At 26.8% G+C, this 19985-nt stretch overlaps 2 protein-coding genes across 3 annotated transcripts; both read right to left on the bottom strand.

Annotated features, from left to right (window-relative positions):
• Positions 1-77: 77 nt before the first annotated feature.
• On the bottom strand, positions 78-14844 carry LOC135925082 (pre-mRNA-splicing factor ATP-dependent RNA helicase DHX16-like). 2 transcript variants are annotated; one of them, XM_065460245.1, is made up of 16 exons: positions 14661-14844; positions 13914-14086; positions 13625-13766; positions 13223-13396; positions 12500-12802; positions 11998-12230; positions 11758-11899; positions 11259-11462; positions 10720-10839; positions 10407-10547; positions 10008-10133; positions 8970-9205; positions 6193-6355; positions 5226-5447; positions 4304-4495; positions 78-304 (listed from the first exon to the last, which is right to left on the bottom strand). In XM_065460245.1, the coding sequence occupies exons 1-16, from the start codon at positions 14817-14819 to the stop codon at positions 164-166; spliced, it is 2871 nt and encodes a 956-aa protein (XP_065316317.1). In that variant the 5' UTR covers positions 14820-14844; the 3' UTR covers positions 78-163. The 2 variants fall into 2 exon arrangements, with proteins under 2 accessions (XP_065316317.1, XP_065316318.1); XM_065460246.1 differs by having other exon boundaries at positions 10020-10133; positions 14661-14843.
• A 414-nt stretch (positions 14845-15258) lies between these two features.
• Positions 15259-16452, bottom strand: LOC135924105 (pre-mRNA-splicing factor ATP-dependent RNA helicase DHX16-like). The gene is made up of 4 exons (XM_065459151.1): positions 16360-16452; positions 16174-16309; positions 15975-16127; positions 15259-15432 (listed from the first exon to the last, which is right to left on the bottom strand). Exons 1-4 carry the CDS (start codon positions 16419-16421, stop codon positions 15259-15261), a joined length of 525 nt encoding a protein of 174 aa, XP_065315223.1. The 5' UTR covers positions 16422-16452.
• Positions 16453-19985: the final 3533 nt, after the last annotated feature.

A 19985-nucleotide genomic window follows, 5' to 3' on the forward strand; every position in this document is an offset into this window, starting at 1 on the left:
ACATTATATACAAAAGTCTACCCCCTGTACTCAGAATGAAGGATTGTCTATAAATTTTAACTATGATATATTCTATTTTGTGAATATCAAAATTCTTTCATCTAATTAAGGAGGATATCAAATAAGGTAAATTGTATCCCATGCAAAAGTAAAATATTTATTTTTAGTCATATGTCCTATTTAGTTCTTTGCTAGATTTTCCTGTTGCTTTAGGTAATTTTTTATCCGAGTTATCTTCTAAATCCTTTTCCTTGTAATAATGCGGAGCGACTTCAAGTAACCAGCTGTTTTCAATCTCTATAACCTATAATTACATATTATTCTTTAAACGATGCATAAAAATAATATTTTTCATAAAAGATATTTGTGTAATCGATTTTACAACAAATAGATATTTTTAAAGCTACATATGTTTTTAACCAGGGATGTGAACCCGGACCCTGAACCCTCGTATTTTGGCTGGACCCGGACCCTTTTAAAAAGTGGAGGGTGCAAGGGTTAAGGGTGTTAAAAATTTTAAACTTAAAATTTTTTTTTTAAATTAATGTAAAAATATAATTTTATTAATTTTTAAAAAAATTTTATAATTTTATTAATTTTTAAAAAATAATAAAAAATTTTTATAATTTTTTTTCGTGGAATCATTTATTTTATCTTCGCGTTTTTCTTCCTGGACCTTTCATTTAATTTAGATATTGATACCATACATTATTTTATAGTGTAAGTAATAATATTTTATTATGTAAATTTATTTACTCTTATTAGAAATACTTTGACTATTTTGATTTGAAAGTGAAATTTGGAATTATTTTGTATGGCAAGTAGTGTTGTTAAACGGCTCAATTTGAGCCGATTTTTAAAAATGGCTAACTCAATACAGAAAAATATTATGTAAGCTTAAAGATTTTGCTCATAGATGGTACATAGGATTAAACATCTATAAAATCTTGACGCTTAGGCAATATTTTCTTGGCTATAATGTTGAGTTAGCCGTTTTAAAAAATCGGCTCAACTCGAGCCGTTTAACAACACTAACTGCAAGTAATAATATTTTAATTTTAAAAGCTAATTTTTTAATATCTTATATAAAAATTTTATTAAGTGATTATTTTGCAGTGTTAAAATATTAAGGTTATGTTTTTTGAGCAGTAAATTTAAATTAATCAAAATTGGCAGTATTTTGCAAATATATAATTTTATTATAAATTATCAAATATATTCAAATCATCATATCAAAAAAATTAGTTATTTTATTTGAGCTGCATCCAAGTTTTGAAAAAATCCTTAAAATTTTCACAAATTAATAACAAAACACTTTGGACACATTTAAATTTTATAAAAAAATTAAAATATTCAAAATGCTTGATAAAGATATGTAAATATTTAATTGTATTTATTATTTTATGTTACCTTTCAGTTATTTAACTTTGTATAAACATATTTGATAATTGATAATAGTTATGTTTAGATTTTATTTATATATTTAATAAATACATGTTGTAAATAATTATATCAATATTTAATAAATAGTTGGAAAACCAATAATATAATCTATTTTGAAAGATAATTTTTCCATAATATATAAAAAATTATTATTTAAATAAAATTGTGATAGAAATTATATAATTTTCCAGCACCTTTTAAATTAAATTATAATTTTTTATTTTTACCAAATTATAATTTAATAAATTAAGCCTTTACAGCTAAGATTTTCTTTATCACTTGATCATAATTCAAGTTTTGTTTTTCCTATTTTCTATAGAATATCCAATTTTTAAGTCATTTTTGCACGAGAGGTTCCTGTGCATTCTTAACTTTTCCATTAAATTATTTTCCGACACTAATATATGTTAATATAAAAGGCTATAATCGTTTGGGTAGTAAATTTATAAAATTAACAGCATTAAGAAGAATTGTACTTACTAATTTTTTATAAAAATTTCATGAAATTGGACACTATTTTATTTTTACATTAAAAATAGATTATGTAATTTTTTTCCTCAAAATTTATTTATTTATATTTTTAAGATTTTGGATGTAGCCTGATTAAAAAATATATACATTCTATGTGTCTCTACTTTTAAGTTTTAAACAAATTAAATTTTGTTTTTTTTAGTATGAAACTAAAAGATATTTTGTTAGAGTACTATAATGCAACTAAAGGGGATTCTGAGTGCAAAACCTGCCACCTAATGATAAAAGGTTCACATAATACTAATCTGGAAAGATTAAGGCATCATTCTATAATCTTTGAGGAATATTTAAATAGAAAAACCAAATTTTTGGAAGAAGACATTGTTACAAAGTCTACTGTCAGTATTGTAAAGAAGGATGAAAATAATATTGAAAAATTTTGCTTTAAAAAAAGGATTCATATTCAATTGTCTGAGGAGAATTTGATGATGCTTTAGTTAAGCTTGTTACAATAAATGGAAGGCCTTTCAATATTATTGAGGATTCCGGTTTTAAAAAAATTATTGATCCTATTAGTAAGGCAATTGGAACATCAATTAACCGTTTTAAAATTAAGGACTTAGTAGTTAATGAATCGAAAAAAATACAAGCAAAAATAATAAAAGAAACAAAAAACAAATTAATTTCATTAAAAATTGATTCCGCCCAAAGATTAGGGAAAAATATTCTAGGAATAAATATACAGTATATAAAAGAAAATAATATAATATTAAGAAATTTAGCTATGAAGGAGATTAAAGAGAGTTTAACTTCTGAAAATATAAAAAGAATGATATTAGAAACATTAAATAAATTTCATATTCCTATAAGAAACGTTTATTCAATTACTACTGATAATGGTTCCAATCTAGTAAAATCAATCAAATTATTAAATGAATGTTCACTGGAAGAAATTGATGATATAGATGATGATGATGATAATTATGAGGAAATAAGTGAAATTGATTTGCAGGAAATAACAAGATTTCTCCACAAAATACTGTATCAGATGTGCAGCCCATACCCTACAATTGGCTATTAATGATTCCCTAAAAAATAGTCACTTTAAAACTATAATTGATAAAGCAAGGGATGTTGTAAAATATTTAAGAACTCCCACAATTGTTAAAATATTAAAATCCATGAAAAGGCAAATGGCAATTTTAGATTGCACAACACGTTGGTCCTCTATATGTATGATGCTAGAGCGATTATTAATTTTGAAAGATTTCTGTAATGATTTTATCATAGGAGAATGTGAAATCATTTTGTCAGAAGATGATTGGAATCAAGTAAAAGAGCTTACTAGTGTGCTGGTTCCTTTAAAAATAACAACATTAAGATTGCAAGCAAAACAATTATGTTATCGGATTTTTATGGCATATGGTTAAGATGTCGATTAGAGTTAGGGAGATTAACAAGTTCTTTTTCAAATGAAGTATTAGAAAATATGAAAATAAGAGAGCAACAATATTTACAAAATAGTGTTGTATATACTTCGATTTATTTAGACCCGCGATATCAGGTTTTATTAAGTAGTGAGAAAAAACAAATGGCTATAGACCATCTTGAAGATTTATGGCATACCCAAAACTCTATTATTTACAATATATTGGAGGCTACAACAATATCTACTGGTTGTAGCGATAACAATGATAATGATAACGATATTGATGATCTGGAAATTTTACTATTAGATAGAGAAAAAAAATTAAATTATCATCTGATAGAAAGGAGCAAAAAATATCTATTGTATCTTTGATAGAAAAGTTCTTAGAAGTTAAGAGAATAAATAGAGATGCAAACATTTTAAAATTCTGGGAGGAAAATTCTTCAATATATCCAGAATTATATACCTTGTCTAGAATACAAGTACAATAATTTATGTATTATAAAAATGAATATCTATTTTAGGTAAGGGTAGAACGTGGATTTTTATCGTTAAAATATATTTTGTATAATTTAAGTGGAAATCTGTAGGATGATATTTTAGAAGATATCATGATTGTGCGATTGAATAAAATATTTAAAATATAAATTATCTCATTTCGATTATAAATGTGTATATATTGAAGTAAAATAAAAAATGAATGAAAAAATGTCTTATTTTGAGTCATTATTTTTATGTTCCCTCTGAACCTGGACCCGGGTCCTTTTTAAATTTATTACCGGACCCGAACCCGGACATTTTTTTTGTCGAAGGGTTCACATCCCTGTTTTTAACCTCAATAATGAATTTATCTATGTCCAAATTTTATTGATAAACTAAAAGATAAAAGCTATCTCAACATGTGTAAAATAAAATTTATTATGAACTAATTAATTAATTATCTTCATAATCAATACAAACTTGTCTCATGTATTCTTTGGTTGTGAAAACGAGCTCGTAATAGATGATCCATTTAGGATTCGTTTGAAACAAACAACTATTAGGATGGATTAGGACTCCGGTAGTGTTTATATTGTTGAATTTAATGGTCGTTTTATAACTACCTTTTTCTGTAAACCGAGCCGTGTGATAGAAATAGCCAGCAGTTATTGCCTGAAGAATTGTTTATTTTAGAAAAATTGCTAAATTTAAATGAGAATTTTTTAAAATTTCAGATTGGTAATTACTTTTCAAAATGTAGCAGACAGAGTTTAAATTAAATTTATTTACTTTATAACAGCAGTTAGTGTTAAATAGTAGTTTGAAATCAAAAATTTCGGTTAGCAGGTGCACATAAATACTTTTTTAATGAGGAGGGGATTTAGCCATATATTTTCATTTCAATTACAATATCAAGCAAAAGTTTAATCGATTAACATTTTTGGACAAAAAGAGCTATTATTTTACTAATTCACTTTAAAAAAGGTATGCATGATTTTCAAAGAAATCTTTTTTTTACCAATGCAGCGCAATGATTAGTCTTTAAAAATGAAAATATTCAAAAAAAATCCTTAACATTTTTAACCGGTTTGAAAAATTAAGGAAATATTTAGAACATAATCTATATAAAAATAAAATTTAAACTTTTACAAAAAAATAGAATTGGATGGGGTCCCAACTTTATAATTAACACCACGAGTTGACCCAGTGTTTACATTGAAAATATAACAGGATTATAAAGCAGCATAATAAATGTGGAAGCATCACATAACCAAATTTACTTGAGTTTAATAAAAGCAATAATAAAAAACATTAAATTGTATTAAAATGGTAATTTATCATGTGACGTGACATATTGTATATCCCAATAAAATTACATAAAAATTTTATATATAATTATAACTTTTCTGATAGCAACGTCGTCATAATCGGTAGATTCATCTAAATGTTGGGCGATATTTTTTTGAGAATCATTTTGATTATTTTGAGTGAGTGGTGGAATGTAAATTTCTATCCTCTCTGCCAAATAAAGTAATTGTTCCCTGATTTCTCGTGCGCGTTTCATGCAACGATATTGGATAAAGTTTTCGTAACACCATTGTGTAGAAAAATCGGTTTCTGCCCACTAAGTTTAGGTTTTATTTAAAGTTCATATATATATATAAATTTAGGAGTTAATTTCTACACTGGTAAATATTATACCTTCGAACTTAGAAGGATGGGTAGGTATTTAGCTTCTCTAATTCTCTATTCAAAAATACCCTTAATATCCCTTGAAAGTGTTTACTTATATTTTAGCGAGAGCGAATATAATTAATTCTTAACCCTGCAACAAAAATTATTATAATAAATTATTTTTGGCCCCCCAAAAAATTTAGTCTCTATTTTTTCGCTTGCCTGATATAGTCTATTATCATTAGGAGAAATTAGGCGATAATAGCAAATTGTTTATGAGACGGGAAGGGAGGAAGGAGTAGATGCCACCAATTTTATCAGGAGGTTGTGCTAATTTCCATTGCAATCCAGGTCTGGGGTGAACAAGATTAATGATGTGAAATCATCAACATTTTGAGATGTTGACCCCCATACCAGATTGCGATCAGCAATATAAAAAAATGTATTATGGTGTAAGAAATTATTTTAGGTTTTTAAAAAATATATGAATTTTAACAAATAAATAAGTCACTTCTTAATAGTGGTATAAAAAATCCGATTTTTCATAATATTTAAAAATAATATATTTTCTATTAATTTGATATAATAATCGTTGATTGATATTGGAAAAAAATATGTGTACTTTGCAAAAATATAATTTAGCTTAAAATAAAAAAGATTTCCATACAGTAATAACCCAAATAAAAGAATTTTACTTCATTGTAAACCCTCATAAGAGTTAAATGGTCACCGTGAGGGCAGAAAAAGTTTTTGCGGGCTGCATCGGCAAATAAAATTTTGTCTTTGGGTCTATAGAAAATGGAGTTGTTTAAGGAAACCATGGAAGCTATCGTTATTATGGCGGCAACGCAATTGTATCTTTTTAATGAACAAAAAAAATACCAAAAATTTTATTCCTCTCTTGCTTATAAAATAAATTTGAACCGTCTTATATTGTTATTAGTAGCTAGTTAAAAGATTAATTACTTTATATTATTCAACTTTTGTGTCACTTCCCAACACCCATAGATAGGGGGAGAGGGAATTGGAATATAGTGGAGGTAAATGAAACCAACTGTCCTATCAATTGCATAGTTTTCAAGTTTTTATTTATGCACTTACTTATTCTAAACATTTACCGAAAATATCTCTCTAGGTTCACATTTAATAAGTGTCTATATCATTTTAGATATCATAGAGCTTGTGAGAAAAGCTAAATATTTAAATTAAGAAATAACCCATCCACTTTATTTTTTTTGCTTATCTTCTATTTTCCTATTAAATCTCTATATACCATACAGTTTTTACACTTCTTACAGCGTCTAAGCGGGAGGGGTAGGAACAGTTTGCATCCATTTTTTTCTTGAGAGGGTAGGGGGTAGGCGCCTTTGATGGGGTGGGATTAATTTTTGGGGGGTTATCTATTAAATTTTGAGATGAAATAGAACAAAAATTATTTATATTGCAAATAATCATAGATTATTTTCAAAATAAATCTTTCTGCATCCTTTTAAATTGACATTTTCAGCAATCTCATAACTCATAATGCTATAACAATGCATTATGAAAGGGTTTTAATTGAATTCATTATCTAAAAAAGATCTCCTTATATTCACAAAATTTAGATAGTTGGTAGAAGAGATAAAATAATTTAAGTTAGAAATTTAAAAAGATGTAATTAATAATAGGGAAACATTGCCGCCGAAGATGTTAATTTTTTTTAGGTGGGTAGGCTTAGATTTTTGAGGGGAATTTGCATCCAGTGAAAACTCTGTCATGTAGACGCTGACTTCTTAAAAGGAGGACTTAATTCACGCTCCTAAATTCAAAAATAGAGCTAGTTCCTACGAATTAATTAAAAAGCACAAAGCTAATTTTTATTATTTCGTATAAAATTCCCTCTGTACAAGAAAAAAATAGTTTCAACTTTTAAATAAATAAAATTCTCAAAATTCGTTTAGGCAAAAAAAATAAGTGGATTATTTAGAGAATAGAGATAAGGAGGATAGTATAGTAAGTTACTTTATCAACCTTATTTATTATACAAAATTTAGATAGGGGATATAATATGTATTATATTTATCAGAGACCTGCAGGCCCAGCCCTAAGCCTGGCCGGGCCGTATTTTAAATTTTTAAAATATACCTGGGCCAGGCCTGAAAAAAAATTTTTTTTTTAAATACCCGGGCCAGGCCATATTTTTTTAAAAAATTAATACAACATGAATTATTAAATTCGTCAATTAGATATAATTATAATGATTATATATAATTATGATTGATATAATGTTTGGTGAAAGTTAACACTAGCTAACACTCATAGTATCTCTTACATAATAAAATTATAGTTTTCCTGCCGTGGAATAAATACGCAAAGGATTAAATACATTATTATATAATGTATGTTATATTTTTTATTAAATAAAATATTATTTTTATTTTTTTTTATAAATACATAGTATATTTTTAAAATATTATTTACACAAATTTTTTATAGTATCAATTTGTAATATACTAAATATCTGTTTAGAATAAAAATAAAAAAAATTGTTAAACGGCTCGTTTTGAGCCGATTTTTAAAAACGGCTAACTCAATTTTTTATGCTGAAAAATATTATGCAAGCCTGAAAATTTTGCTCATAGAAGGAGCAAAAGTCTAGACATATAGTATCGAAATTTCGAGGCTTAGTCAATATTTCTCTGGCGAAAATATTGAGTTAGCAGTTTTTAAAAATCGGCTCAAAACGAGCCGTTTAACAACATTAGCTAATATACTTGCTTATTAAATGATAATACTCGCCGAAAAATATGATAAAATACAAAATAATCAATTTTTTGTTTAAAAAATTCCGAGCCGGGCCTAAAAAATTTTTTTTTAAAAAATCCAGGCAGGGCCGGGCTCCAAAAATTTTTTTTTTTAAATATCCGGGCCGGGCCGTACAAATGATACCTCTGCAGGTCTCTGATATTTATTATATATAATTTAAATTACAAATTATAATTATGAAAGTGTGCCATCAACATCATTTTTTATAACTTATAACAAAAAAATATAAATCAGAGATCCCCAATTTTAGTCCCGGCAATTTAGCCTTTTTTAAAAATTTAATCATTTATGGCCCAATCTGGGTTTTAAATTTTTATCATTCAAAAAAATTTTACAGATGTTTTAATAGAATATCTAAATATTTGATCATCTTATTTTTTCAATGGTTAAAAATTCAGCCTGAATTTCTAATTATCTTTTATGATTATTAAATCATACAATTCCGCGAAATAGACCAGATACCCAAGAGCACTTTGTTACAAGCTTGCAGGTCTCTTAAAGATTTCAAAAACATTTATTTTTATATTATTTCTTTTATAAATATGTGGCTTCTTTACCAAATTTATATTTGATTGGTAATAAAGAAAAAGGGGGAAAATGTAAATTGTATTAACTCATGTCAACATATAAATAAAGTGTAAGTGCTAATTAACAACAATGATAATACTTCTGAGAAGCCAATATCATTTTAGACATCATGGGGTGCACTGGAAACTCGGCCATTTTTCTACCTGTGGTTGTTAATTGTCCGAGATGGTTAACAGCCCCTAAGGCGTATAGTTGCTCCAGGGCTGAAACGAGAGACTCTTGGGGTGGTGGGTCCATGAAATCAAATCGTAAAAGATCGTCGATGCCCAAGGATTTAAGGAGGAGAACTACGTTACCTAAGTTCGTTCTTTGGATCTTATGTATTTAAAATTTCGAATAAAATAATATTCTTATACTGTAATGTTGCCTAAAATTTTTAAAGAAATATTTACATATTAAAATAAAATATATTAGAATTTTATTATATTATTATATATTTCGATGTAATGTAAATGATTTAAATACATATAGAAATCAACTTTTTTAATTTATCCTTTACTCTCTAAAAAAATATAACGCTAAGAATTAATTTACTTTATAAAACACTAAGCCTATTCAAAAAAGACAGTAACGAATAAGAATAGTAAATTATTCGAATATAAATAAACAATTATTTAATAATTTCATTTCTAAAAAGATGTAATGGATTGGTCAAAAAATAATTATTTTAAAGATAACTAACTCTTTATAAATATAAATACTAAATAACATTATCCTGATTCATCAATAAAGTCAATATACTCATTTGCAAAAAATGGAACAGTTGGTAAATAAAATAATATTTAAAAATCAGATGTTAGGTAAATTTTTCATTTGTAATTGAATCACTCAAATTACCTTTTTAGTTAACAGCCCATTTTATTGAATAGAATTTTTAAACTAAATAACATGCTAATAATTATAAAATTCTGTCAATATATTTTAGTTTGAAACAATTTATAAAAAAAAATTCTTCGAATAATTAGAATTGAATAAAAATAGTAAATATCATAATTTGTATGAATATGAATAATGAGCTATTCGATTCGCACATTGTGAATAGGATTATTAAACACTAAAGTTATTTTTACAAATAAATTAAAGAATATAGTTGAAATAAAAAAAAATAAGATTTTACTATAAAAAAAACCTCAGGAATAGAATCATCAGGGAGTTCGTTATTATAAGCCCAAGATGTGTAGAGTCTGAAGCATTTGCCAGCCGCAACGCGCCCAGCTCTACCAGCCCTTTGATTAGCCGAAGCCTTTGTAAATAAAAAATTTGAGAATATTAGTAACAATCTTTGAAAACCAAACTAATTGGCAGTCAATTATTTAATTCAAAACGAGCACAAATAAAAATATATTTTTTTTTACTAGCATTATAAAATATTCACGATAGAAAGATAGAATAAACAAATACAATAAATTAAATCACTGAATTCCATTCCATACCATCCAATTGTGATCTCAATATTATAATTATTTAAGTTACGTGACCTTAAACTTTTAGGCAATTTTTTTGAGAAAGATTTAACTTTTGATATAGGTATCACAACCAATGATTCTAAACCGGATCTGGCGTTGTAAGATTTCTGTTTACAAAATCCTGGATCTATTACGTATATAACGCCATCTATAGTTAGAGATGTCTCTGCTATATTGGTAGCTAATATGACCTTGTTTAAAGAATAATATATCTTATGGTAGAAAAATTACAAACTATAATATTAATTTAAACGCCGATAGAAGCAAATCTTCCTATCCGAAAATTTAAAACTGGTCAGATATTTTTTGGCGGATTAAAACTCATTTAAAAACTTGCATATATTATATTTATTTATATTGCACTTTTCTAGCGTGAGGTGGAGTAGGTTCGAATATTTTAGCTTGCATTTCGGATGGTAAGTTGGAATAGATGGGAAGTATAATTAATTCGTTGATTTTGGATCCTAGTTTTCGGCATTTTTCCTGTAAAAATAATAAATGTAGATGATTTATAATATAATAAAAATAGTAAATGATTTTATATTCTTTTTAATAAAGTATTATATTTATACAATTAAATAAATAGGGAGAATACTAATCTGCAATACTGTTTTAAATAATAATAGTATTTCATTTGAAATTATATCATTTGTAAACTCCTTTTTTTAATTATGTATTGGGGTTTGATTTTCCCAAAAATTTCAAAAAACTCATAAATATTTAGCAAATCTAACTAACATATTATAATTTATAAATCCCCGATTTTTTATCCATATATACTTGGTTAAGAAAATAATATCTATATTAAAAGATGGTTATTTTACAATTTCCGAAAATTAGAACTCTAATTTTCAGGGTAACATATTTTACAAAGAAAAAATATATATCTAAGATGCTTTTACTATCAAGATTTCCTGGACCACCTCTATCTCTTCCTGACCAGACAAGAAAACCAATATATCTCCTGGCACGGGTTGGGTCACGTGAATTTGTAGAGCAGTTATAACGCAAGCTTCCAGATAATCCGCCTCTGGGGCTTTAGTATAATAAATATCTACTGGATAACGCCTTCCAGGAATACGGAAAATGGGGGCATCGTCGAAAAACTTAGATTTTTTAGTATGGTTTATTATATTTACAATCGTTTCTTCATTAATTTTTTCTTTCAATAAAGTGTGACTGTAAATTAATTTGTGAAATCTCAAGATGAGTTTGATTGACAGAAGTAAAGATAGAATAAAGTGAATATTTATTACTCTATTAAAAACCATGATAAGGGACCTAAATCTAGAGATCATGTAACTTTCATTATTTTTTTTAATTATATAAAATTGATGTTCAGGCTTAAATGAAAAAAGCTAGCAACGCAACCGAATTTGTAACTACAATTAACGAAAAAACCTGAGAAAATTTTTGGGCGTCCAATGTGGCACTGGATATTAAGAGTTTGAGATCGGGCCGAAAGCGGGCGACGTCTTTGACTAGCCCAAATAGTATGTCGGTATGAAGGGTTCTCTCGTGAGCTTCGTCTATTATCAAAACGCTAATAACAAAAAAAGATTGATTGATTAATGAAAAAAATGTTTTGTGGCTTTTTTCTCCCTTCAAAGATTAGCAAAATATTTATCTTCTAATTATAACTTATATTCGCTTAAATCGGGAGTATTGAGAAATTCCCTTAGCAAAATCCCGTCTGTCATATATTTAATGATGGTAGTGCCTGGCGTTGTGCAGTCCTCAAACCTTATACTGTAACCCACTTTGTTACCAAGCCTAAAAGATGTTTCTTTAGCTACCCGAGCTGCTACACTCATAGCTGCCACTCGCCTAGGTTGGGTACATCCTATAACTTTTGTATCGTTTGAAGTGTAGCCCTTTAAAATATTTTTTCCAGTAAAAATAATAACTAGACTATTATTAGGTATAAAATATTATTGATAGCCGGATTTTACTTAAAAAGTATAAGTTTATAAGCATGAGCTTATAATTTTTTTTATTCTTTTTAAATTAGATTTATCATAATCAAATTTTGTTTTACATTGAAAGTAAATCAATGAAAATTTACACTCAATCAATTATTGATAGGTATTACTTAGAACAACAAATTTTTTGTTATAAAAATAAAATATAAAAATAAACTAACAGCTTCATATAAATATTGGGGTATTTGTGTAGTTTTTCCACTACCAGTCTCCCCTTCCACAATGAGAATTTGGTGTTGTTCAATGGCATCTAGCAACTCTTGCCTATAGGAATAAATCGGTAAGCTTTTGCGGGTCTCTCTGATATTTTCTTTCTTGGAAATCTGAATTTCAGGTTTTGCTTGGGATATTTTATCCCCCGTAAGGTCTTTGGGAGGTCGAGGTCTGGTACCAGGCAACTCAAGCCCCCTGACGAAATTCATTTCTTCCTCTGGAACTATAATATCGTAATTTTGAGGATGACTCTGGAAGTGGGATCACAGCAAATTTATATATCATAAATTATTTCGCTCAGATTTAAATATAAATAAATTTGAGTTTGTTATTACAAGAATTTGATGAAAATCGGAAGATGAAAAAAGAAGTAAATGATGAATAATTAAAGGTAAATCAGCTCATTCATACTTTAAAAACATTTTAAGGTAGTGGGGATTTAATTCTCATAAAATGTCATATTAAATCGTGACTATTAAATTAAACTTTAAGAGATCAAGGCCAGTTCTTGCATCATGCCTGATTAAGTAAACAATGCAAAATCAAAAACATTTGGACTTTGGTCATTACTACTCTCTAGGATTAGGGTGGATGAATACAATGGTATCACTTTACATCAATAAAAATATATTTATTAAATTCAATTTAATAAAAGTGATGAAAGGTAATACTTTTCTGTAATGTTCGAGGGCATTTCTAGCCCCAAACTTGAGCTGGGTAGCTTCCATTTGAGACTTTTCCCATATATTTTGATCAGTTACTCCGAAAGGAGTGGTGCGTTTATCTTTTTCTTTCCCGGTTCCTTCTAAAGTTAAATCTTCTTCTGGTTTGTATTTAGGGAGGACCTTTTATAATATATATATGAAATATGTACTATACTTCTGTTATATTTTAAAATGTTTATAAATTTCAAATTATATGGCTTAAATTTATATGAGCAATTTGCTTATGTTAAATTAGGTAGTATAAATAATTTTGAATTTTTAAATTTTTAAGTTGAAGTGTTATTTTGGTATAAATATGAATAAAAAATGTTTAAATTTTATCACAATTTTAATTTTTTATTAAATTACTTTTTTGGAAGAGGGTTCATCCTTCCCTTGTGGAATGTAGTAACGTTGTATCTTTTCTACCTGATCCGCTTCTTGGTAATCTTTGGCTATTTTAAGTACCTTTTTCTTATATTGAATGTCCAGTTTTTCTTTAAGAGTCAATCTTGGATTATACAAAATATGAATATTGTGGAATTATCTAATTTATTATATAATATCCCAGTAAATTTCTCTTTTCTGTATTCCTTTCACTCATCTTTTCCCCTTTCCTATTACCAGTAAAACAATGCTCAAGTATTATTTTTATTACTCTGTTTCATCGAACAAATACTGTTCATCCACGAGGTCAGCCTCGAGCTCCAGTACTTTCTCTTTTTCCCTTTTCTCTAGGTATTTCCTCCTCGATTCGATTCTCAATTTGGGGAGCTTGGTCTTTTTTTCTTCTATTGACTCTTCTCCTTCCTTTTTTTGCTTAGATTTTCTCTTTTAAATTTTAATTATGTTAGTAAAAATAATTATAGTTTAAATTCACAGTTTTCCCGAATCCTCATTTTTCCCCTTTCTTTATTTATAAAAAGTTGAATTGATAAAAAGAAATTTTTTTAAAAAATGGAGGTTAGATAATTATTAATTATAATATACAATTTAATTTATTTTCAAATTATAATACTAAAATAACGAATCGTCATTTTAAACAAGTCCTCATGCATTTTATTTAATTACGAAAAATATAATGTTGACAGTTAGAACTAGTATTCATTGATCAATACTTTTTTTAATATCCAGCCAATATTCCATATAAAAAAATAAAATAAATCATTTTATTGAATATATTTAATTATGTGTCATCTCAAAATCATGGTAAACAATAACAAAGAAATAATTTTTAGCCAATAAAAAAGGTAAAATCTTAAATCAATTTTTTGAGATTCAATAAGTTATTTGGCACAAATGACACATTAAAATATTGTGTAAAATTTATAATAAAATATTTCATTAAAAATTATGGGTAAAATAAATATATTTAATTATTCCATGATGGGCAATGATATTAAACCTTTTCTTCTCTTTTTTTAATGTCCCTCTGTTTTAAACGTTTGACAAAAGCATCCCTTTCTTTGATATCCTTTATCCTTTCTGCTTCAGCTTCGTCCAATTGGGATAATTCAATATCTATATTGCTTTCACTTCCATCAGACAATTCCTTTTGATTCATTTCTTAAATTATTTACATATAAATACAAATTAAGTTTTTTTGTATTACATTTATTTGTTTTCAAATAATGCATTTCAAACTGTTGTCATCACATCAACTTTAAGGAAATTTTATGCAAATATATGGTTTTTCAATGTAATCTAAATTCTCCCAATAACTGTGCATATCTATTTGAAATAAATTATTGAAAAACAAATAAACCCAGAATTCTATAACACTATCAAGGAGACATTATAAAATTCAAATTATTAACTGATAATATAAAATTGCTATTAATATCTAATAAATGGGAATACTAAGTGGTTTCTCATGATTTAAAGCACTAATTAACATAGCAAATATAATTACTTGGATAAAAAAAAATAGTCTAGCCCATATGTTATTAAAAGAAAGATAATTGATCTCAATTTTGATTAATAGTTTTTTTATATATTCAAGATTACTCTATATTAGATAATACATCATCATCTGTGTCTAAATCACTTTTATCAATATCTTCAGACAAATTTTGAGTCAAATCTTTTTCTTCTTCCATATCTTCATTTTCTTGTGTCCATTTTCTATAAATCTTTTGCCTAGCTGTAACATTATCTTCTAGAGATTTAAATTTTTTCTGTGTTAGTAAATGCAAATAAATTTATTTAAAAAATGTGAAAATATATTAGATTACCAATGGTCTGGGTAACATCTAAAGAAAATTATTTGGGATGTGCTAGGCAAAAAAAAATAAAGGGCTAAGTGGGCAAAAAGTAGAAATGCCTGGAGTACTTAATAGATTCTAAAGAATATTATTTTGTTAAATAATTCATATTTGCTTAAAAATTTAAGGATTAGATGATCTACTGCTGATTATTTGTTCTTAAATATGATTTCCTTATCCTATATTTTGTGTTTATTACTTTAATAAGAAAGTCCAGCTAGGCCAGGTAACCTTAGGAAAAAAAATTGGAACTGGATCTGGTATAAATTTGGACAGGCTTGGCCAGGCAAGAACTAAATTCCAACCAGGCCACGATGGGCCTGTCATTTGCATACCTCTGATTTATATATAAATAAAATATACTAGTCAAATGTAAAAATATTCTAAAAACAAAAAATGATCCATATTTATCAATGTTAATAAAAAATTAATAATTAAAAAATTAAAAATATAACTTTTTGAGATCCCTGGATATCAAAATGATCATTATCTATATTATCGTCAAAATGATCTAACAAGATTTTGTTGGATGGGTATTGAATATTAATAGAGTAATGATCTTCATTAATTGATGGCTTATAATTATTCTGTTTTTTGAATGTTGCCAACTATTGATAACTCTATTAACGTTTTATATAATAAAAATTAGTATACTTTATCGATTAAAGTTTGCGCGAAGTCAACAACATTATGATCTATGTCAATTGTATTAGTCTCTTTAATCTTATCAATAAATTCTGACGCATTACAGCTTGATTTCGCCATATCAAGCAAAAATTTAGATATAACTCTGTACAAAAAAATTTATATTATGAGTATATAAAATTGCTTCAAGGTTACCTATCACTGATACCCAATATATCATATAGCTCATCATTTATCCAGCTTTCAATTGAAGTCATTTATTTGATAAATAATTTCATAAATATCGAATATTTTTTTTTATTTACATTGATAGACGCCATCAAAAATCATAAATTAAAAATATCTATATGTATGACAATATTCAGTACCGATGGACTACTTTTACTTGAGATAACACACATGTTGGTGTTCCTCATTTCCTTAATATTTAATAATAATATTTTTTTAATAATCTTATTACTACTGATTCCTATCTAGTTTTAGTTTTTATTATAGTATATATTTTAAATAAAAGAATAGGGAAAATATATTAAAATATAATTAGGAACGTTTTAATTAATAATAATACAATAGAATAATAAACAAAAGTTTATTAATTTAATACATATATAAAGCGATAAAAAAAGGAGCATGGAATAATATTATATAATTAGTTATTAATCTATTTTTTACAATAATCAATCATATAATTAAATATACAAATTACCAGGGCCTCAAAAAAACCCAGAAAAAGTATTTAACCCATAAAAAATTTCGGCTCCCCAAATTTAAAACAAAATGGACTGTTAAAACATGAAAACTCAAAAGCTAATATAAATTCAATAATAATTTGTCATGATATAAATAATATAAATAAGGATACTAAGATAACAAGAATTTTGTTAAAGCAAAAAATTAACCGTAATCATTATTATCTTTGATCAATATTTGATTTGATGCTATATCTTCGCATATAGAAGCTACCTTTTCGTGGAACTGGTTCAACAAAAATTATGGATACTGCAAAAGATGAAAACACGTTTATTCTCCTGGACTATCTATAATTATGTTTTAAATCACCATCTAAAACGATCCTGAATTAAATAAAATAATGAAATTAATACCCAAAAATGCCCAATATGCATCACTTCAGATTTAAAACGAAGTAATACTCTTATGGCAGATATGGTGCTTAAAATATCTCTGATAAATATAACGTGAGTGCTTTTTTTTAAGACTGAGGAGACAAAAGATGCATCAGGTTGTAAAAGCCTGAGCATAATTATCCGCTACATTTTTTCTGGATATATCCAAGAAAATTTAATAGGAATTATAATATACAGAGTCTTTCTACTGAAAGCATTACTAGGCAAATTAATGAGTTAAATATTAATTCAACGAATATAATAAGCCATGCATATATGGTGCAAACTTCATGTCTAATAGAGGAGTGCTAATCCTACTTTAAAAAAATATTAATAATAAAGTTCCTTTTACAATCACAAGCTGCATCTTGTGGTTCAAAATTTATTATATTGTTATCATTTCTAATTTTTTTAAATTTATCTATATTGTATAATTTTTTTAGACATTTTAACGTATCTAAATACACAGGTCATACTCTTGAGAGACTTTTAGACCAGATGTAGACTGGTCATTTAAAAACATCTCGCATCATTTATGAAAAACTTGAGGCGAAGCTATTGGTGAAGTATTATTTTACTTTTCTAATAGAACTTTTAACTCAGAGCTCATAATTCAGTTGAAGCCTCTTTTCTAAATGGGTTAATATAAATTATGTTACATTCGTCATTAGGAGATATTAATAACAATAGAAACACTAAATAAGTATCTACAGTCAGTAGGCACTAATCTAGTGGATGGTAAATAACTTTTAACAAAATTTAATCTTATCCCCCAAAAATTATCATAGGTACGTAAAACGCCTACAAATTTTCAAGATTTTATAGTCGAGACCAAATTACAATTTGATTGTGAAAAAGGTTCCAATTGGAATTCTAAAAGAATTATTATGAAATTTTTAATTATTTTGTTGATCGATTTTTAGATGGATTTACACAAGATGATTATATTATTCTATCATGTTTTAATATATTGTCCTCCCCCCATCCTAGACTGATTATTTTATCAGGTAAAATGGTCCCATTAGAATCATTATCAACAGGACCGTAGCCAGAAATGTTCAGCAAGGGGGGCCCTGCTTACTTGAGGGGCCACTATTTTTATAAAATAAAACTAATAATTAAGCATTCCTATAAATTTTTTATATTTTTAACAAAAATTTATTAATATAATATGATACAAAATAATACTAAAATATAATACGACGATTTTTATTTTTAAATTTTAAAATAAATGAATTAAAGGATAAATTTTATGTTATTTTTTTTTCATAAGCCATCAATACTAAATTAGCTTACGTTGATCTTTCTTCGACTCTCTAGTGCTCGATAGAACTCTCTTTATTGTAGAGAAAGAGGCCACACAAGTAGCCGTTGGTATCCTATGATGATGATGCTGCTGAGTAGCATTACAATTCTTTAAATGCATGATGATATTTTTTTTATATATAATATTTAGGATATTTTCAAAATTATCTGTTTATTTAACTTCTGCAACTAATAATCCTTTAGCGATTTCATTTCATGATGTAACGTTTCCATATTTAAGTTTAATAATGATTCTAATCGGGATATGTTATCTGATATAAAATAATCAGGGTAAAAGGGGTACAATGTATTAAAACATAATAGAAGATTACAGTCATCTTGTGTAAATCTATCTAAAAAACGATCAACACAAACAAAGTAATCAATAATTTTATAATAATTCCTTTTTAAAGAACTCCAATTGGAATCTTTTTCATAATATAATTATAATTTGGTTTCGACTAAAAAATTTTGAAAATTTATAGGCGTTTTATGCACCCTTGATGATTTGTGGGGTGAGATTAAATTTTGCTAAAAGTTTTTCAGCTTTAATTCTAATCAAATCAAAAGAATTATCGCTTCTTTTTTAATATATTGATAGTTGAATCAATACAACTTTTAGCATCCACTAGATAAGTACCTACTGACTGTAGATATTTATTAAGTGAATCTATTGTTAATAAATTATAATGGCTAATATAATTTATATTGACGCATTGAGATAAAAGACCAGAGGCTTCGACTGAATCATGAGTGGAAACCTCAGCATTAAAAGTTCTATTGGAAAAGTAAAATAATACTTCATCAATAGCCTGAAAATTTTCATAAATGGTGCGATATGTTTTTAAATAACCAGTCCACCTCTGGTCTAAAAGTCTCTTAAGACATGACCTGTATATTTACAGGATACTTTAAAATGTCTAAAAATTATACAATGCATTAGATAAATTAAAAAAATTAGAAATGTTATATGTTATCATTTCTATCGTTGTGGTCTACGCCTGTAATCCAACTGCATGAAGGCCTATAATGAGTTTGAATCGATCGAGACATGGGTTCTTATGCGTAAAATTGGTTGATTCATGAACGAAAACTTTTTCAGCAAAGAATTCAATGATTTTTGCGAAAAAAAACGGATTACAAATATTTCAAGGAAGTCCTTACCATCCTTATACAATCAAACTTTTAAACAGAGCATGAATAAAAGAAACGGTGGGGATTTAGAAACCAGTCTTGCTATTTTTCTCTACAATTACCGATATAAACCAGGGGTAGAAACTTAACAAAGTTCCGCTGAAATACTACCAAAAATAACCTAGAGAATTGTTAGACCAAATATTCGAACGGCGAAACAAAAAGGAGAAGTTAGAATACTACACTCAAAATTCGAGA

This window comes from Gordionus sp. m RMFG-2023, chromosome 2 (genome assembly GCF_954871325.1).
Source record: "Gordionus sp. m RMFG-2023 chromosome 2, tfGorSpeb1-WG-v2, whole genome shotgun sequence".
In the NCBI taxonomy this organism is placed as follows: domain Eukaryota; kingdom Metazoa; phylum Nematomorpha; class Gordioida; order Chordodea; family Parachordodidae; genus Gordionus; species Gordionus sp. m RMFG-2023.